Source organism: Amblyomma maculatum, chromosome 2 (genome assembly GCF_055883805.1).
Source record: "Amblyomma maculatum isolate TAMU_Amacu chromosome 2, ASM5588380v1, whole genome shotgun sequence".
Taxonomy (NCBI): Eukaryota; Metazoa; Arthropoda; class Arachnida; order Ixodida; family Ixodidae; genus Amblyomma; species Amblyomma maculatum.
This window is the reverse complement of record NC_139345.1, coordinates 61276990-61298673: the sequence shown is the minus strand read 5'-3', so window position 1 is coordinate 61298673 and position 21684 is coordinate 61276990. Positions and strand designations below refer to the sequence as shown.

Below are 21684 nucleotides of genomic sequence, written 5' to 3'. Positions count from 1 at the left end.
CTTATTCCAAGCAACATGTTTTCTTCTGATGCTACGAACGAAAGGAGGTTTAGCATCATATCGCAGTCTGTAAGGCATTGTAGAGCCTTAGAAAGTTTCACGAACGCGGTGATTGAAAGCGTAAGTGGTCGAGCCAGTCAGAGCGAGAAGGGGAGAAAAGAATAACTGGATGTGCACAGCGCAGCATGCGATGAAAAAGAACGAAGCCGGGGTACTGACCGCAGGCGTCCTTGGCCACCAGGTTTTTCCCGCAGCGCAGATGCACCTCGAGCTGTACAACACCACACGGACGACGGCTCCGTCCTGGCGGAGAAGAAATAGAAGGGGAGGAGAGGAGCAGGTTGTTTTTACGGTCGCAGACACCAGAAGCACCCTGTGGTGCTCAAGGATGCTATTGCAAAGGCTATAGCGTAGCGCCCAGAATAGTTTTAGTTGAGTACGAGTGATTTACAGTGCAGTGGGACAACGTAGACGAGCCTTTGAAAGAGAAAGAAAGAAAGAAAGAAAGAAAGAAAGAAAGGAAGAAAGAAAGAAAAGAAAGAAAGAAAGAAAGAAAGAAGAAAGAAAGAAAGAAAGAAAGAAGAAAGAAAGAAAGAAAGAAAGAAAAGAAAGAAAGAAAGAAAGAAAGAAAGAAAGAAAGAAAGAAAGAAAGAAAGAAAGAAAGAAAGAATAATAAGCGCACGTCGGGCACGTACAGTTTTGGTCAAAAGCATTTGGACCGCATGGTTTGCTTTTGTAGGCCCGCGCTATATATGTAAAAAGTTTTGTTGCAAAATACAGAACATTTCTGGCGTGGGCACAAAAAGAAAGAAAGAAAGAAAGAAAGAAAGAAAGAAAGAAAGAAAGAAAGAAAGAAAGAAAGAAAGAAAGAAAGAAGGAAAGAAAGAAAGAAAGAAGGAAAGAAAGGAAGAAAGAAAGAAAGAAAGAAAGAAAGAAAGAAAGAAAGAAAGAAAGAAAGAAATGAAAGAAAGAAAGAAAGAGAAAGAAAGAAAGAAAGAAAGAAGAAAGAAAGAAAGAAAGAAAGAAAGAAAGAAAGAAAGAAAGAAAGAAAGAAGGGAACCACCTTTAATTGATCTGCACTTACTACCCGAACTTTTATCTACTCAGCTCCAATTGGGCGTTGTAAAGTGAGCATAAATGTTACAGAGGACCGCAACATGGCAGACACGACCGCTGCTCAGTAAGCCTCGCGTGGCACCAGCTATCACAAAGACACGAAGCTAATTATGAGCGTTCAAAGTACTGCACGCAGTACTCGTTCCCATAATGCGGCTGCTAATTATCCAATTCGCCACCGTCCCAGGCAGCATTAGCACCATCCATCTCGCAAGCTGGGTTCACTGCGGCAATCAGCCATAACGGCAGTGTTGCACAAAAAAAAAAAAAATGACGTACATGAAGAAGGACGCAGTCTAGGATGAGATCAGCGTCCCGCATTGCGTTTTTATTTTATTTTATTTTATTTTATTTTATTTTATTTTATTTTATTTTATTTTATTTTATTTGCACAAGAAATGGCAGCTGCATCTGATTTCAAACCAAGTCGCTCTAAAGCTTGCTTTTTTTTTTTTTTTCTTATGCAAGCGCTGATCGGTTATCGCCCATATTATCAATGGCATATTGGTAGCCCTGCCAACTAACTAGTCCAAAGAGATATTTTGTATTGTTCGAACTTGAGACCAGACCACTAAATGCTGAGAGAAAAGCTTCTGCCGGCAAGCATGCATATTGAATGTTGAATTTACGCTATAGTACCTCTCGTAACTGGACGCTCGGCCTTTCAGATGATGAGACTGCGGTTCATTTTCGTCTCTTTTGTGTGCAGGTAAAAAATAAGAAAGCAACCGCACTCACGTCGTTGAGTGGAACTAGTTGTAAAAGGCCGTCAACAAAGACACATGAGAGGAGATACAACAACTGAAATATCGGCCGATAAAATCGTTATCATTCGTCTCTTGCGTATGCTGGTGTTGAATATTGGAAAAACTAAAAGACAGGATGTCTTCTAAGTTAATACGTCCCCAGCGGCGAGGCAGGTTGCCTCACGTTAATGCACCAACCTAGTATCGGTTGAGGATGAGATAAGAAAATAACAAAGAGGCAAGTATTCATTTTGACACCTCCTCTGGGGCAAGACAAGACACAACGTAATTTTTGTACAAGATCAAATGAAAAAATAACAGAGGCAAGTAGTCTCTTCGAAGCCTTCTCCCGTATGATTTAGTCTCGGTTTGAGAATAAAATGCCCGCCTGCATCGTCTCCATTTCCGAACCCGAAGCGTTCAAATCTGCGCTTCTTCATCACCTATGTTAAAAATTCTTAGTTCTGATGTTTGTATAAGTAGTTAAACCACTCCTATCTATAACGCCTCAACGGCCCTGATAGTAACCAAATAAATAAATAAATAAAATGAGAAAATAACACACAGGCAAGTATTCCCATCGAAAACTTCTCTGGGACAAGATAAGACAATACAAGCTATTTCTTCTCATGTTATCAATATGATCACTGAGGCAATGCCTGTTCAGGTCAAGCAATAAAATTATGAGAGAAGACACCATGTCTAGACGCGCCTGTCCCAGGCGAAGTTCCTTGCAGTGTATCTCCGGCATTAATATGAATGGCGAACAAAGCTATGAAAATGGTCGGGAAGGAACTTGGTCTTACACAGAAGAAATAGATATTCAAATAGGAAGGAAGATCAATCAAAGAAAGCGAGAATGAAAGAAAGTCACAGTCCCAGATATCGCGATACAGCGAAGTCGTAGGCAAGATATTCGGCCGCCACGTCCTCACTTGCGGGTCTTTATGGGGAAGACTTCGTCTCCGCTGTCGGTCGCCGTAGGCGCTCTGACGAGCGAGGCGAGCGCCAGCGGCCGCGGCGGTGGGGACGCCGTCGTCGTTTGCATCAGCGCCGGTGAGGTGGCGGCGGCGTCCAGCGACGTGTCCTCGTCCACCGAGACGTCCTGGTGACGCAGCCTGCGCCTGCTCCTCAGCAGCGTAGGGTCCGAGTACGAGGCCTGGTCACGGCAGGCGGGTGCATTGCGCTGGCATGGCGTGGACGCCACGGAGTCGCGCACCGCCATCGCTGCCAGATCCGATGACGACACGTCAGGGTGACTCATGCTCAAACGCCCTGCGTCAGCCGAAACCCACCATCACACAGTGAAACTCAGCCTGCTTTCGCCAAGTAGGCTATGCAGGGAGACTCGATATAGCGACACCCCTTATAACGAAGTTGTCCACGGCATGGCAGTACACTATTTCAATGTAAACAGCCAATGAAGGTTGTATTGTGTGAAGAGCTGCATCGATTAGAAATACACGCGAGGCAGTCTATCAATGTGCCCAGAGAAGCTGGCAGATTTTCAGCGTGATATTGGCGCGAAGCTTTGTTTTGTTTCTTTGTTCGCGCTCTATGCTGCCGGGTGCGATCTTTTCATTTTTTTGTAGGGCAAGATGCGCCGAGGTTCATCATGATTATCGCAGCCATGCGCGACTGCTTCCCCATTGTTCCAGATCGTTCTAGTTTTCATTGACAAATTTATCTCGATATTCCTTAGCTTAGCTTTAAATTGAGCGCTGCCGAGAGCAGCAAGAATTATGTTACTCGACGACCTCCGAGCCCGTTTACAGTTTTCGTCGCCGCCGAGTTTCATAGTTCTTTTTCGAGCGCAACTCAGTCCCATAAAGTGTTTCTCATTGACTGAAATTAAGATTTTAGGTTCCTGGCCACGGCTATCTTCTGCCGTGAAGGCCTCCCAGGCATTGATCCGCTTTATGAAAAGCACAGGCCTAATCGAAAGACTGTGAGTTTGCTGTTATGTTCCGTGATATGACTGTGACGTGATGTGATGTGACATGTCTGTGATGTGACTGTACTAACTTCACCCATCCCTCTCTCACAACTTTTATATCCACTTACCCATTTCCCCCAGTGCAGGGTAGCAAACCGGTTTCTTTTACGGGTTAACCTCCCTACCTTTCATCCTCATCTTCCTCCTCCTCCTCTTTTAGGATGTATTTTACCGTCTCGGTGACTCCTGGGCCGTCGTCAGCAATATGTGAAAATATGGTATGCGCGGTACATAACTGTTTCTTTAGAGCGAGATACGTTCGTTTGCGAAAACTGTAATGGCCTCCAAACTCCTCGATACAGAGAGTACACAACCCGTCCCCCACCGCTCCCTCATTCGGTTCCTTCCGAGGGATGCCCGCAAACCAGGCAGAGGACAGCATGCAGCAAAAAGCGTTCGCATGCATAATTTGAGCGCAAGAACACAGACGGCTGCCACTGCTTCAACGGCATTCTATCTCCGCTCACAATGCCGGTATTGGGCAGAGCAGGCCGGCAACGAAAATAGAACGGGCAGGAAGGCACATGACCTACGGGCACACACTCCTTGTGTGTGTATTATACCTTGAGATGATGCAAGTCAAATATCAGGTCAGCGTTCTACAGCCACGTTTTAAAAGCAGGTTTGTGCCCACTGCTATTACTGTTCCTGCTGTACATACAAGACCACCCTGAGCAGTTTTCAAAGCTCACAATCGACTGTTCTCGCTGATCAACAACATCCTTTATCGTGAATGCAGAAAATAAATGTTCAAGGGTCATTCCTTCGAAAGAGACCTCGAGGTCTTCGGCGGCTGCCGTTTTTCCTGTGAAAATAAATACACGGCCGGCCATCCGCCCCATTTCCAATAAGACGTCTCCTGTGCAACCCAGCTACGTTCAAGCAGCATTTCAATGCCATATTCCTGTAGAAGAAAAAAATCACAAAAGTGGAAATTGAGTGAATATTCGAATACACGAACGGTATAATCCACACACACACGCACACACGAATAGCAACGAGAAACGATCGCCGAGCATGTTTTCCGTGTGCGATGCATTCTCGGCACTTCCGCCTCGGTATACAGGAGCCGTGCCTCAGTGCACGCCTTATTCTTTTCTCCTGCAAACCTGATTCGGGCTTGAGCTGATCGGGAGAAAAGGGGAGTGGGAATAAAGGGGCCAGAATCCGTACCGAGAGGCGCGCATAATGCGCCTACGCCCGTAGCGAGGCGCGCCAGCATTCTGCTGTGCCCTACGGGCATCGATCATCGGACAAAGAGGAAGCGGTTGGGAAAAGAAGGGAGACAAAAAGGTCTCGCGGAAAATCGTAGTGCAACCTTACCGCACACACGAAACAGGTCATATCCCAGCAAGCAAAGGCTTGCACGCCGTGCTTTCCATGCCCATACCGAACGTCGCTTCTCATGCATACACTTCTGTGTTAACTGCGTAGCGTTAACCAGCACTTTACCTCGTCGTTAACCTCTCCACCGTAAAATGCCTGGTTGATAACCCGTTCCACGAGTTTATATAACGATATGGCATGATACATCTAACGTTTTGCCGTACAGAAGCGGCACGAAACGAATATCGTGGCGGTCGTTCGTTAGTCATTTGCAGCAGTTTATAATTCTGCGGTGCGCAATCGTGCATTTTTTCTACCTTTGCTTTGAGTAGCAACTTTTACGACCATTATTTTACCCCAGGTTCCACCCATCCATAAATAATGGGTAAGCAAAGTGCAAAAATCAATAAGCTTTAAGTTTAAGAATTTAAGTCACGAAAACGAAGCAACCACTGCTGCCATTTATGACGTTTACCGCGGATATGCATTGTGCGGCCGTAGGCCAAGTATTGTTTTCCAGAACTCAAAGGACGGCGGAGTAACAGCTGTGCAAAGCTCGACACGCCAGCTGTCCTTGTGAGCTGCACGCTGTAACTGTTCACGTCGGAAGCTAGACAGTAGCGTATTTTGTTTTCGTTGCGTTACGTCTATGCTATGTTTGCTATTTTGCCTAGAGTGTGTGCAGCGTTCGTTTACACCTGCGCTATTCTTTTCTCTGTCTTGCTCCATTGAAGCATCTTCCAAATGCTCTTCCTAACTTCAAATAGAGAAAAAACAAGAAACGGCGTAAACTGAGTGATGACTTCAAAGCAAAAGTCTCTCATTTCCCCGTCTCTATTGCACTGTCTTCATCTTCTCTCTTTCAAAGCGAACCAACGGCTGCCTTTTTGAGAGCTTGTTTTGCGACTTCTCTGTTTTTATCTTCCCGCCCGGGAGACCTGACTGTCAGACGTGCACCGAGCCCCCAAGGAGTAACAAGTCTCACTCCAGTGCTTGCTAATCTCATCTGGGATAAAAGACGAAGAAAGTCTTAACAAAGTTTATTACAACCACGCGACAGCATAGGACTTCACAAATTAATTTCTACGTGCACGTCTTCGGCTAGGGTGCCATTACCAAGCCGGACTAAAAGCACCACGCTTTGCACAATTACGAGCACGCATGGCAGTCTGAACCAAGCTTTGATCAAGCATGCTCTGCTGGGCGAATTGGAACACATGTGTTATTCTGGAACAAAGTGGGGCGGTGACCGGATGAATCAGGGTGACGACCCCGGAAAGCAGACCAAGGACATCGCTGTTGTCTTTGTCCGCACTTTACACCATTCGCAATTTCTCCAGCGCTAACCAAAGGAGAGGAAAGTAGAAAATTTTCGGCAGAAGATAGTGACGCACGGCCTTTTTTTTTTTTTAGTTGACTGAAGATCGTGCATCGCCTGTCACTATTCTTTGTCAAAAAAGAGCTAAGAAAGGATCTGAACCTATCCCGTATTATGACACCAACGATCCTCGGCAATCCAAAATATACTCCTTTTTTGGCAGAGATGGGAAAGTGCCTGTTCCATCTTCTATTTAACAGTATAGTGCTTGTACACAGTGGGTAACTCCCGCTCATATGTTCTTTATCTATCTCTGTGTTCTTTATCTATCTTGGTGTACTTGTTCGTGACGCATGAATCAACAGACCACCAGCAAGTAGTGCCCAGTTATCTACTTTTTCTTTGTACGTGAAGCGGGGCAATGAATGAATTCAGTGACTCTAATGGACGCCCCGGGCCTCCCGGAAGGCTGTTCAAGTACGCACCCGAGTACTGCAGGCTGTTGGCCGTGCCGATGGCGTGGTGGTGCCGGCGGCCATCCGACGAGACGGACGAGGAGCCCGCCCCTGCCGGTGACGAGGTCCCCCTGCCGTGCCGGTGCAGCCGGTGGCCCAACTTGCGGAAGGTGGTGGACACGGCGCATGCGAAACGCTTGGTGGCAGCGCCCGCGCGCCGTCGCGGGGACGTGGTCGTGTGCTGCTGGCGCTGCTGCTGCGCGATGTCGGGCGGCGAGGAGGCCGGCCGCTGTCCCTCCGACGACGAGGCGCGGACGGGCGACATGGGCTCGCCGCCGACGCCGCCATCCTCGTCGCCGGAGCCTGCGTGCAGAGGGAACGAGAAGAACACGAGTGCGGTAACCACTCCGTTCCCATTATTCAACTTTCGTTCCTTCAGAAAGCTACCATAGCTCTGGCAGGCATCTCACTAGCTGCAGTCCTTCGTGCCCGCCTACAGGCACAATCTTTGTTTAACGTGAGAAGTTGGGCCAGTTGGTAAGTACGCCTGGTAAACTAGCGCGAAAAGACGAACACAGCAGAGCGCTTGTGTCGTGTTGTCTTCTCTGTTGTGTTCGTCTTTTCACGCTTGTTTACCATGAATTAAAAGGCTGTTATTCTTTCCGTTTTTTATTATTAGTGGCCACAAAAAAAAACCCATACCTCCATAAGGTCATGCTTCATGGTAGCGAAATTTCCTTTTAAAGGGTGAAATGTAAATTGGTCCAGACAAAATTAGTCACAGTAACTGTCACGCTTCTTCGTGGACGCCAATCGCGCCTAAAGGGACTGATTGATTTATAGAAGGGAAAGGCGCGGTAACTGCCTCACTTGTTTTCTGCGGACACCTCAACCGCGCCGTAAGGGAAGGGAGGAAGGTGGGAGTGAAAGTGAAGAGAGAGAAAGAGGAGCCGTAGTGGAGGGCTACGGAGTAATTTCGACCACCCGGGGATCTTTAACATGCGCTGACATCGCACAGCACACGGACGCCTCTTCGTTTCGCCTCCATCGAAACGCAGCCGCCGAGGTCGGGTTCGAGCCCGGGTACTCCGGCACAGTAGTCGGGCGTCTTACCACTGCACCACCCCGGCGGGGCGCGCCTAAAGGGAAACGAGTAATGTGGGAGAGAGAAGAGAACGAGAGGATGAGGTGCCGCAGTCGAGGGCTACGGAGTAATATCGACACCTGGGGATCTTTAATGTTCACCGAGACCGCACAACAACCGGAAGCGTTCGAATTTATCGAAACGCGGCCGCCGCGGTTGCCCCGCCGGGGTGGTGCAGTGGTAAGACGCCCGACTACTGTGCCGGAGTTCCCGGGATCGAATCCCGGCCTCGGCGGCTGCGTTTCGATGGAGGCGAAACGAAGTGGCGTCCGTGTGCTGTGCGATGTCAGCGCACGTTAAAGATCCCCAGGTGGTCGAAATTACTCCGTAGCCCTCCACTACGACCCCCCTTTCTCTCTATCCACTTTCACTCCCACCTTCATCCCTTCCCTTAAGGCGCGGTTCAGGTGTCCACAGAGCAAGTGTGACAGACACTGCGCCTTTCCCTTCCTATGAACCAACCAACCAACCAACGCCGCGGTCAGGTTCGAACGCGGTTAAGCTGGTTCAGTAGCTGTACGTCTAAACCACTGAGTCACCGCAGTGGGTAATTTCATTTGCGTTCATTCACCTCTTTCATTCGTCTTCTCCATCATTCTTAATAGTACAATTGGTTCGCAGGAAAGGAAAGGCGTATCTGTCACGCTTGCTCTTTGGACACCTGCACAGTGCCGTAAGGGAAGGGAGGAAGGTGGGAGTGAAAGCGGAAAGAGAGAAAGCTGTGCCGTAGTGGAGGGCTCCGGAGTAATTTCGACCACTTGCGGATCTGTAACGTGCACTGACATCGCACAGCACACAGACGCCTCTTCCGCCAGCGATCGGGACCGAGCCCGGGTACTCCGGCACAGTAGTCGGGCATCTTAACCATTGCAACACCGCGGCGGGTAGCAGGCCCGTGCATTTTAGTTTCCTTCTTCCTACAGCCACAACAACATCATCTATCTTTATTCTCCATTTACTGTTAGGCGCTCGGCTGCAGAACAGGAGTCGGTTTCACCTCTGGCGCGGCGAGCGCGTTTCGACGGGGACGGAACACAAAAGGCGCTAGTACGCTGTTTGATGTCAGTGCACTATGAAGACCACTAAGAGATCGGGAATACTCTGAAGGCCTCCACTACGATGACTATCTCCTCTCCTTCGTTCAATCCCTCCTTCGTTCACTCCCTCCTTCATTCCTTCCGTGAGACAGTTACTGCTCCTTTTTTTCCTCTGAGATTGGTTTTCGTTTTTCGATAATGAGTGTCACGCTCTCTCAGAGGAAAGTCAGCTCATTTATGCAGTGGTAAAATAGAGTTCGATCCCGGCTGCTGGCGGCTGCGTTTCGATGGAAGCGAAACGAAGAGGCGTCAGTGTGCTGAGCGATGTCAGCGCACGTTAAAGATCCCCAGATGGTCGAAATTACAGCATAACCCTCCACTATGGTTCCTCTCTCTCTATCTCTCTCTCTCTCTCTCTCTCTCTCTCTCTCTCTCTCTTTCTTTCTTTCTTTCTTTCTTTCCACTTTCACTCCCACCTTCATTCCTACCTTATGGTTCAGGCGTCCACAGAAACAAGCGTGACAGATATTGCGCCTTTCCCTTTCTGTGACTCAATTATTATGGTAAAATAGACAGTCTCAGCCGCTCAACTCCTTTTTGTTCTCCTCGGTAGTTCCCTGCGTAGAGTTGGCACCGCACACGGTTTCATTGCCTCCCCACAGGGAGCGTTTACAGTTCTCAGACGTCTGACGTTCGATGAAACCACGAACCCAAACAGATGCACTCTGCGGCCAACCGTGGATTGAGCATGAGTTGCTTGGTGCCATTTCGTGCCCCACTTTTTACAGTTGATCTGCCCGTGGGGAAACCGAATTTACTTATTTTGCACCTTTCTCTGCATACACTTATCCCTCTCTGCTTTTCATTATTTCATCGCGATAATCGATAGGCTAATTCAAGTGCCAGCCGTGGCACCATGCAATTTGGATGTTTGAGAAGAATTCTTGTTTTCGTTACAACCACACAAAGTCGTTTCTCATACATCACCAACAGATCGCCATCAGATACATCGCCAACAGACGTCATCGGCCGGATTGCTATACGCCTGTAGGTGGAATTTCTATCGCGAGAGGCTGTGTTGCGTCTGTAAAGAACCGTGCGACGGGGGTTAAAGGTAAGCTGGAGTGAAATTGTCATTCCACTCGAACTTCAGACTCGGTGCAGCGTTATTGCAAGTTTAGTGGCTTAAAAAAACAAACACCTGCTCCAACCAACGGTTCGAAAACCCGCCGTGTCAAAAAACCCATCTTTTTGAACAAAAGAGCACCTCCAACAAAACACCCAGTTCTGACGCACTTTATCTGAAATCCTAACACATGGCGTGAAGCCAGCCAGTAAAAAAAAAAAAAAAAAAAAAACTAGCAATCAGCCATGAAATGAGCTTAAAGGCGTCAATCACTTGCTTAGGACAAAGTTTAGGCTTTCTAGCTTGACTCTGATACATTAGCTTCTTACTTTCAGAAGCACGCGTGCCTCTGGGCGGAATTTTACGCAATTGTGCCAATCCACTTTTTCCTCTCTCAAAGTCCGAAACTTGTGAGCTTTTGACGAGACCGTAATAAAGGCAATCCTAAGAAATCTAACTTCAGTTAACTTCATTTGTTGTTTCTTAACTTTGATTTCACTAAAAGCACCGCTTGTACACGGCAGCTGCTTCTTTCAGTTTTTCATTAACTGCGCCCCAGCATGACGTATAAAGCGTCACTTCCGGAAAAATTCGAGCTTTGGCTGTCAAAAGAAAGCTAGTGAACGACATTCGCTTGAACAGGAAACTGTATGCATCTAAGATCATGTTGCAAGAACAGCTTACTTTATTCCCACCCCGCTTTATTATGCCATCAGCCGCCAATCATGCAAGCCAAACAACGCAGCACTTTGCACAGTGCACCGCCTTGCACTTGACAACTCCACATATGTGGTTATTAAAGAATTACTTGGAACAAAGGCTGCCATCGAGTGCCCTAGTTTAAGCCAACTCTTGCTATCATTCCACTGCAGCAAGAACTTTTCAAACACTGCCATTACCAGCAGCAGGAAGACAGACAAAAGCAAAATGAGCCCTAAAAGCAATCGCTATTCGTTGATTAGGTACTGTTGAAAGGGGATGAAGTGTTCCTTGCGAACACACTAAAAACACGCGACTTTGTTTCCTCCTCCTGCAATCCCCTAGCCCTTCCTCTAAAGCAAAAAAGTCGCCGGGCGCTCAAAATAAAGTTCCTCCCACGGGATTAATTGTGTCTTCAGAGAAGGGTTGCGAATACGGCCGGCGCCGGGAGAAACTCGCTAGAAAGTCACACAGTGTCGTGCCGCCAGCGAAAATAAAAGCTCGTAAAAATGCGTAATTCCACATCTGACAGAAGTGTCCGAAAGAGTAAGGCAACGGAGTCGGTCGGACAGGGCCCCAGGGGTCGTGACTAATGGAATGTAGCGAGTCCTGAGGACCATGAACCTCATCATTCTCGGGCCAGCCACCACCGACACCGACAGAGTAATGCGTACGTTCTAAGTAAGCACTTCGGGCTCCCCTTCTTTTGCAGAATCGTTGATGTCCTAAGGGGTGATTTTTCAATGTTTACGTATTAGAGTATTGAAAATTATAAGAGATATGCCAGCGCGGTCTGTGCAGGAAAGTTTACGGCAAGTTTACGGAAACGTGGGCATCTTTCTTCTGTATTTTCTCTTCTGTCTGCACGAGGCAGCGGAGGTGGCTCAGCTACAGAGCCAGTAGCAGGCCCGTGCATTTTGTTTCCTTCTTCCTACAGCCACAACAACAATAACACGTGGTAGCGCTTAATGAGTCCACGATTATTTAATAGAATTCACTAATGAACTTTTATTTTTTTCTTAATTTTAAGAAGCGAAATTATATTCCAAACTTGAAGACCACCAAGATTAGTTTTTGAACTTCCTCCCTCTGGAATGTGGGTTGAAATGTCAAATGTCGAAAATGCGCACTTTGATGTTCATTGAGTTGGCTTTCTCACACGTCGCAAGATGGCATCGATCGCACTCCTTATACTTAAAATAGAGTCACCGTTTATATATTTGATGATGTAGGAGCTGAAAACTAGATTATCAAAGTGATACCGCGTGCGGCTACTTTATTTCATAAATGTGAAATTCTGAAAAGCCTATTTACCGAGATTTCAATTTCGCACTTTTGGCGTTTGGTATACTGAACAAACGCCAATTAGAAGAATAAAAAAGTAGAAACCGCACTTATCTTCCATTTAAAGGCCTTCAGTTTCGCAGCATAATATTGCCCCTTAACAAAATAAGAAAGTTGACGAGGTAATTGTAAAATTTGTACCCTAACCATCACGTGTTAGCACAGACATAATGCCATCCTTGCTGTATGGTCCACTTGTGCAAACTGCACCACCGCATCTCTCACAGGTTTCGAAGTAATGATCTTTAAAGATTAAAAAAGGCAGTAGCTCAGCCGTATCCATAGTCAAACGCAAGAGGGCGCGTGACATCGGACACGAATTTTCTGCATGCTGAACAATCAGCATTCGCTGTTTTACGTCAAAGTCGCAGAAAAGGTGAAACGCGCCTTTAACAGCGGCCACTGGGGAAAAAAATAAGAATGAATAGAACTGGGCAAAAATTCTGATATAGATCGAAACAGTGTTGGACCGGTTTTGGTCTTCTGGTGCCTAGCTTCGTACAGCTTGCTGGAATTGGGAAAACATTTTTCGCCAATTATATGTTTATTGATCGGATGTGCGACTGCAGCGCCATACTTTGGCATTGGCCGTTGCTGCGGCAACGCGTTGCTGTGTAGCTGTTATCAATCTGTACACCAATCACAGCTGCTCCACAAGCTAGACAATATTTTGTTCGGGTAGTAGCATTTCCTCCTCCTCTTCTTTTTTACTGGCTCACTGGAATTACTCAATCACTGGAATGCCCAGGACGATCATGATCACATCTAATAAGAAGGACCTTGGCTGAGAAGCAAATCCTGCAGTCTGGTTACTATTGGCAAAGACGGTACGTGCGTAAGCTAAGGTATAAGGTGTGTGTGTGTGTGTGTGTGTGTGTGTGTGTGTGTGTGTGTGTGTGTGTGTGTGTGTGTGTGTGTGTGTGTGTGTGTGTGTGTGTGTGTGTGTGTGTGTGTGTGTGTGTGTGTGTGTGTGTGTGTGTGTGTGTGTGTGTGTGTGTGTGTGTGTGTGTGTGTGTGTGTGTGTGTGTGTGTGTGTGTGTGTGTGCGCGCGCGTGTGTGCGCGCGCGTGTGTGCGCGCGCGCGCAAGAGAATATGTATACCACTTTGCTAATTTTCGTCTGTATCGTCCCTCTTTTGATTTCTTTTTTAATTTTCTGTTCCATTCTGTGATATTGACAATTCTGATTTATTTTTATCATTTATTTCTCCAATTATATGCTTATTTTTCTTTTATACATATACTTAGTAATTTTTCATTGTCACATCCCCCTCATGCACTCCGCATCACTCGACCTTTATTCATTCAATTTTCCCGTCTTGTTTCTTTATCATTTTTCTGTTTTCTCCTTTTATCTTAAAAGCTTCACCTACCAGCATCTCATCATCTGGCTATTTGGTTCATACCCACTTTTATCTTCCTTTTGTGCATATTTATTTTTTTTTGGCACCTTCATATCTCTTTCTTTATTAAAAGAAAAAACTTCATTCACAATAAAACAGCTCACATTGGGACACCATCATCATCTCCCTGTGCTCGCTAACAGACCTGTAGACATTTACCAGAATTACCGTGCCCTTAATTGAGAAAAACAAACGGCATTCCTAATAGAATTGAGCGCTTTAGCTAGTTTTTAATCAATATTTATTTATTTTGAATTATTTTAAACTTGTTGATACTTCGCAGACACAAGGTTTCTGTCCCGCTTTTATTTTTATTTTATTTTTTATCTTCGGGAGTAGCGCAACATGGGGTAAAAACCACTGAATCAGTGCTTTTGCTCTAATACGGAAGAGCGACAAGTTATATTTCCCGCTCTCTATCGAGCAGCACAAATGAGAATACCGGTTTAACCTTAACCACCACCTTCTTGCATAAGTACGACCACACCTGGACATCTCTGCATCACGCGACGACGCCCCAGCCCATATGACCGCTGTCCCTCGAGCTTCCTACCTAACCTTCCTTCGGTTTGAACAGTAGCTGAACGCTGAAGCCCAGAATGTAAATGAAAGAAAACTAGCCTCTATCGGAATGGTCGGCATACCTAACCAGACAAATTTCGATAACTTGCCCAAGTATCAAAAGGCAGTACTCTAGAGCATTGACCAGTTTACCAGGGTGGCTAATTTTCCCGCTGTAAGACTCGTCACTAGCGCCATATACTTCTGTTAATGCAATTACACGGGCTACTGCTACCATGCGTCACATGGCAACATGAAGATGTAACGGCTATAAAAGGAAGCTGCAAAATACAGCGCAACATGTGTGCATCATAATATTTTCTCGGTATACAGATAAGACATTGCCAGGAATATAGCACCGTCTTAACACAACCGGAGCTCTATATGCAAGAAATTATTAAGGTAAGAGAGCAACAGACGTGGGCAAAGAAACTCAAGACGGGCGTCTGTTACAATATTCCCGCACTCCCTAGATCCAGAATACCAACCAACAGTTCATCCCTAAAGAAACGCCGTAACTTGCCCGCTTCGTAACGTTAGCAAAGAACCTATTATTGATTACGCGTCGGCTACCCCTTCCACTTTGTTTGCCTCCGCCAAACCAAAAGCGTTGGCCTAACACCACTGACTTCCCTTTGCTGACGTCAACAGGAGTTAGGCACGTGAGCATCATCCTATAGTATACATCGCTCTTCCGAGCATCTACTAGTTTTCTCCGGCCTCGAAGAAAAGTAATCACGAGAAAGGCAACTTCAACAACATCGATAACAGCAGGAGGCTTGATTACGCGTGAGTGACACTCCTCCCCAGCTGCCTGTTTCAGCGGACGCGGTCGCGTCATTACAAATGCATGACCCGTGGCAGCAAGGGAGGCCAAGCGCCGATCCACAGCGGGCGCCAAGAAATGGGCTTCCCGGCAAAAGCGCCCTCCGGCGGTGGTTCTCAAGCACCGGCTTGTTTCTCGAGGGTTTAAACCTCACCGCACCCGCAAAGAAAGAGGCAGTAAAGGGAAAGAGAGTAAGACGCACTCTAAAGCAGCACGGGTAATGAATAATGGGAAAGACTCTCTCTTTTACTGGAGTCACAGCTACACTCGCTTGCATGGCCGCTGAAAAACGGCTCCATGCATAACCTGCCTGTGATGGCGTCCCCGTCTTCTTCCTTGCAATCTCTCCCTCTCCGTGGGAGGTGAAAGCGAAATCGGGCGCATTCTACTCCTGCGTGTTTATAAGGGCCCCAGTGGCGGTGAGACGCTCTGGCTTTTCCCGACGCCCTGCCGACGCCCGGCGCCGTTACCGCGATGGCGCAGAAACTTTACGACGCGAAAGGAGGCAGTGCCCGCCACTTTCGCCAGGAAAGACTATTCAGACCGAGTCGGCTGTACGTGATCCGTACTTGAACGAAGATGGACAGGTTCAAGAAGCATGGTCAAAAGAAGCAATCGCATTTTGAGGCAGAGAACGGCCACGAGAATGGTTTTGCACCACATCAAACAGGTGAAAGCTCGGGCATCGCGCGGCAACAGTACTCCATTTTTTATTAGGTGACGGAACTACAACCTGTTACGCGGAGGATACGTGTAAATGCACCCTCCAGACGAATGTTTGCATGCACATCGTATACATATACTGAGGCCATGATGAACGGAAAAACAATATGCATAGGAGACTGACTAGAGCGTCCTCATTTGTATAGATTATTGCGTGGAAGATCAACGACTTTCACTTTATTAATCTCGAAAATTTAAAACTAGTTTCGAGGAATGGAAAGAGGCAATAACTCTCTCTCCCCTCGGTAGATTCCTGAACTACGACGTGAGGGAAGAGATGCGCAGTTAGTAAGTAAACATTTAAGTTTAGTTAGCCGGTGGTTGGTTGGTTAGTGAGGTAGGCAATTAAATAATCAATTCCTATATTATTATTTATTAATTATTAAATCAATAATTAATAGTTAGTTAGTTAGTTAGTTAGTTAGTTAGTTAGTTAGTTAGTTAGTTAGTTAGTTAGTTAGTTAGTTAGTTAGTTAGTTAGTTAGTTAGTTAGTTAGTTAGTTAGTTAGTTAGTTAGTTAGTTAGTTAGTTAGTTAGTTAGTTAGTTAGTTAGTTAGTTATATGACACTACATTATACTTTTATGGAGCATAAGAAACTTCTGTTGTCATACGCCAAACACAAGGTTATTAAGTGACTAAATGTTTTAGTGCGAATACCGACTTCAAAAAATGACTTTTTTGAGGAACATATGAACATATCAAAAATCGACAGGTGCGTATGCCTAAAAGCAACGCTGGATCGAATGCGATGTGTAGACTTTTAAATAAAGTAAAATATTTTTCCTTAGTTTTTCCTTAGTTAAGGAAAACTGCGGGAAGAGTGTACCAACGTGAGTATGATTCATTTCCTCGGGCAATATTGGCATTTAACTCATGATTTTTAGCTCCTGGTTTTTTTTGCTTGTTTTTTTTTTTTCGCAGTGCACGAGAAGCGGCATAATCGCCCGGGGCTTGTTTCTGAAGAGGTATGAACATTTTGTGACTATGGAATAGTAGAGGTGTTTTGCTGAGAACAAATTTCAAGGACGTATATACAGTCTTTGTCAAAAGTATATGGCCCAAGGATTTTTGTTCTAAGCCCAGTAACGAGACTCGTAAAGCAACTCTAGCGTTCGAAATCTCATAGACGACAAATGTCGCTCTCGTCCTCCTCTAGCTTGAAATCATATTCCAGTATTTCGGCCAGCAGCCGTGTTGCATTGCATAGAAGCGAACGTCTTGGGCCGGATACTTTTGACAAAGACTGTACATGTTAGTGAAGTTCTTCGACCTTTTAAGGAAGACTAATTTGTTTTAAATAGATTCTGGCTGTTAGGGATTTTCTATAAGCACCGGATGATAGCCGTATAGACCCAGATTTTGATTATAGTCTGAGTTTTAAATAAGATATTCTTGCTGAACCATACATAATATTCCATAATCTAACATGAAGCGCACTAGAGAACTACAGCAACGTAATAGGCACGCCCTATCAGACCATAAGCGTTTTTGTAACACTATTTGCAAGATATGCGGAGCCTGGGAAGCGTTTTTATTAAAGTTTGTGTGTTAAAAAGTGAGTTTTTGTCAAAAGTGACATCTAAAGGCTTCTGTTCTTGTCTGACCGATAGTGCGATTTTGTTCAAATATAGTGTGGAGTCGACCTTTAAGCGTCGCCTCAAAAAGACCGCAACAACTATTTTTTAAGGAAGAAACCTAAATTCATTTTTGTCTGCCAAAGTAGCAAATTTATTTAATGTCATCTGTATCTTTCTGTCACAGGTGGACATTCTGGAAGAAATGCGTGCTATTTTCAGATATAACAGAGAAAGACGGACTAGTCGGCGATTAAGATTGATAATTATTAGTATTAGCATGGCTGTAATATGCATTCTATTGCTATATTCTGGTCGTCTACTTAAACTCAGTACATTATATAGTTATGGATCGCTTTAGCTAAAGAACCCATTTTTACTTATGATACACCGCTGCGGCACAACACTCTAATGGATGAATGCAATGGAGCAATTTGTACCTAAACGAACTCTGGAAGTGAAGTTATTTGGGAAGTCGCTCACAGTTAAGAATCCTGCCGGGAATATTTCAGTCTGCTAACTGAAGGAGGACACCGAACCACCACGAGGTGTGGTAGGCTTTCTCCAGGTCGAGAAAGACCTTGATCTATATATAGTGTTGCCTGCGTCTGATCAAACGCCTCCAGGAGTGTGTTTTCTAGTCGGAGAAGGTGATATGTTTTTGAACATGTTCTTTTAAAGCCACACTGATGTATGTCGAGTAGTTCCCGGGAATCAAGAGCAAGAGTGAGTCTGAAGTTTACGACGTTTTCAAACGATTTTCCAATACAGTTGTTAAGAGTCATTGGTCTGTAACTGCTAAGGCACTTCTAAGAAATCGTGGCAGTGCGATTTATGTGAAGGTGGCCATAGAGCTGATGATGCACACGAAGAGCAGAAGTCTGATCGAGAGGTCGTCAATAGGCTGTTTGCATTGGAAAGCAAGACTGATTCCCTTCTGGCCTTGTCTGGTAAGCTCGAGTTACTAGAATTATCTGTCCAACTGCTCTCTGACAAATCCGATTAATTTAAAACACAGCTACTAGCCCAAGAAAAGTCAATGATGGAAGTGACGAATTGAGTCGAACAACTTGAGAAGGCTGATTAGTCTAGAATTACTTCCCAATTCAGTCTAGATGTGCCCAACCTAGAGTGGCGAAGCCATCGACTGAACGCAAAATTCGCGAGATTTCAGAGACTGAGAATGAGGATTTGATAAAAGAAGGTTAGGGACCTAAGCTCGAAGCTGGAGCTTGAGAACTTGCGCTCGAATGAGACAACACGCACAGTCTTCCCGCTAAGCCGGGTAAAACACAGGTAAAACACGGGGCGTAATTGTGCGCTCCGTAGAACAAGAGGTTCGCGATGGGCGGGTAGCAAAAAGATAGGCGCTGCGAAGTGACTAGACTGGCATGTTTATCTGCGAAAAACAAATTACTCGGTTCTCTTGTAATCTTTTATCGGCTGCCAAATAATGAGCTAAGGAATTCGTCTACGCGTTCGTTTGGCACGTAAATGGAGAGGTGCTTGAAAGAAAACAGCCTGGTGCATGGGCAGTTGTCATCCGTGGCAAGGACGATCTTGCCAACCTGAAGTGAGAGCACGCACCTTTGTTGTACAAACAATGCGCCGTTCAGTGTCAATATTTGCTCATAATAATGCACTTTTCAAGGATAAGCAGAAGCCTGCGGCGTATCATTTAAATGCACAAAGCAGGCGCAACAAATTTCACGGGGTTACCTTGTTTCTACAAATTTAAACCATGAATTTTACTTTACTTGCCTTAGTGAGACATGGAGAACAAAGACCTCCACAACAAAGAAAAAATACGATTGCAGAAAGTTATACTTGTGGCGACAAGGGAGTAAGACCTCTCCCGTGATTGACGAACAAGAATAAAAGCCGAGCTTGCTCAAATTTTTAGATGGCAGCGGCCTCTACGACACTTTATACCACGGTGTAAGAATCTATAGCATATTGAGAGTTTCATGTCATTCCACCGTGGCAAGTCCTAGAAATAAACAAGCATACTCAAAAAGGAAAGAAAAGGCGCAGTAACTGTTTCATTCTCAATTCACGCCTCAACTAAAGCAGCTTTAACTAACTAGGGAGTGAAAGTCAGAAGAAACGCCGTCGTAGATGTGTCCGACAAAGGGTTTTACAGTGTGAGCTCTTGTCTGCTCGTATCTCCATTTCGCTTTGTCCTCGGCGATCGCAAGCAGGTGGCAGCGAGAAGAAAGAAAAGTCCCCTTCTCCGAACTCAGGGGAATTAAGGGAAGCGGCAACGAGTGGCTCATGGTCATGGTAGCTAGTGGTTTCAGTCTCGGCTGCGAGGGTGCTTGGTTTGGAGCACACCGCCGGACAAGGATGTGTATACAAGCGTCCCCGGCCCAGCACATGGATTTTTAGGGGTGTGTGGTTGTAAGAAACCCCCGAAATTACGACGCGCTCTTTCGGAGACCAACCCAGTTTCCAGCACCTCAACCTGCAAAGGTTGTTCGTGTCACAGTGTGCGGACGGGTGTTAAGCTCAAGTTATTTTCGTACGCTCTAATCAGTGTGCCTAAACCGACACACATGTTTGAAATGACACTAATAAGCGCGCTTTCGAAAGAATTTCACGTGAGTTATGCTGCAAGCCTCGACAAGTCTGTTCTCACATCCACCTGCGTGACTTCGCAAGAACAAAAAAAAAAAAAAAGAAAAAAAAAGCTTGCCTGTGGAACATTTTCCTGTAAGTGTTCCTTTTTCTTAAGTCATATGTATAACAGAGCTATAACTCCCCCTTTGAAAACAGACTCATTAAAATCTCGCACCCATTATAAACTACACTCTGCTAAATAACATGTGACGTTTCCAAAGGACGTCAAAGCTAAGAGAACTTTCGTACGTTCATTCGAACCGTCGCAAACAGCTTTCGTTTTGGGTCTCCTGCATGTGAAACACTGCCATCACTGGAATTTTGTGTATTTAGGGTTCATAGGGGCAAACGACGATTTAAACGTCATCCGCACGCAGCCAGCAACGGTGTCTGCAAAACTGACAGCCTTTAATCACGCACAACTGCTTGCGCACGTGTCTAGTGCAGTCCGCGGTACGCCAGACCAATAATACATTTGAACCTGCCGGCCGCTGTATTTCTACACGATCCTTTTTAAACTAAAGGGGCCGCCGCCTTCTAGATCACACAGCGAGCGGCTTAGCTCCGGTCTCAAAGTTCATTTTGACCGCAATGATCAAACTGCACCCTTCTGCAGTATTTGGGAAAGATTTCTTTAAAAAAAAGAGAGAGAGAAAAAAAACGGAGATTCGCAAATTGAATGAACCGGCGGCAAGAACGATCAATTTATCATCCGCGAGGCTGAAAACAAAGATCGTCCTCGTGGGAATACGTTCTGGCAGAAATAATACTGCAACATTCCGCAAAAGCGTTCAGGGAGGACTTCCTTTGCTGGTAAATCGAAATTCATCATTTCTGAGTTTCCATACCGGGCACTAGAAACAGCAGCTGCTTGGACATTAAAGTTAAAGGAAACGTTAGCGTTCCGCTTTGGTGAGAAGTTGAACATTACTTTTTTTTTCTTTGCTTGCGCATTTCGCTCTACTGAGTTATTCACACGGATTTCCCTACATCTGTGCTTGGTCTGGCCGCCACTGCACGAGAAGATAAAAGCTCGCTCACATTCTTTTGAATTTTCCCAACGCTTGGTTACGTTTCGTTGAAATGGTAACATTCTGCACCGACTCAGGTTATGAGGGATGCCGTAGTAAAGGGGCCCGGGATATTTTGATTACCTGGGGCTTTTAACGAGCACTGACATCACAGAGGCGGCTTGCGTTTCACATCTATCGAGTTCCCCGGCCCAGATCAAACCCGCTCCCTCGCAGTCAGCCCGAGGTTTTGTTGCGACAAAAAATTTGCCCTCGTAATTTCATTCCCAATATTCACAGCGCTTAAGGAGTGACCAATAAAGGAGTGTAAAGGAAAATAAGCAACGCATAAAGAAAAACCGTTCGCCGCAGCAGTAAAATATCAACCACCGGATTGCCTGTTCGTTCTTTCGGTGTGCTGCACATAGTTACGAAAACAACGTTATAAAAACGAACGTAGGGAGGCCGGAGTGGATGTCAGAAAAGAGGAGCCGTACCAAGCCCGTTGGGACAGCGCATGAACGTCCAGCCCGTTATACACGATGCAGTGCTGAAACGCGTTCGCGCATGTTGCTGCTGCCATACACCACTGCCCTCTGGGCCGCAATTTTTCGAAGCAATATAACGGTTAATATATTATTTCTTACGCATTGATATACAAG

General features: G+C 45.7%; 1 protein-coding gene across 1 annotated transcript in view; it reads right to left on the bottom strand.

Moving 5' to 3' along the window:
• Positions 1-21684, bottom strand: part of LOC146198785 (multiple C2 and transmembrane domain-containing protein 1-like) — a 213380-nt gene that overhangs the window by 82286 nt on the left and 109410 nt on the right. Inside the window, 4 exon segments of the mRNA XM_084594277.1 lie at positions 220-286; positions 288-303; positions 2798-3137; positions 6988-7320. Coding sequence (XP_084450403.1) covers positions 220-286; positions 288-303; positions 2798-3137; positions 6988-7320 — 756 coding nt within the window.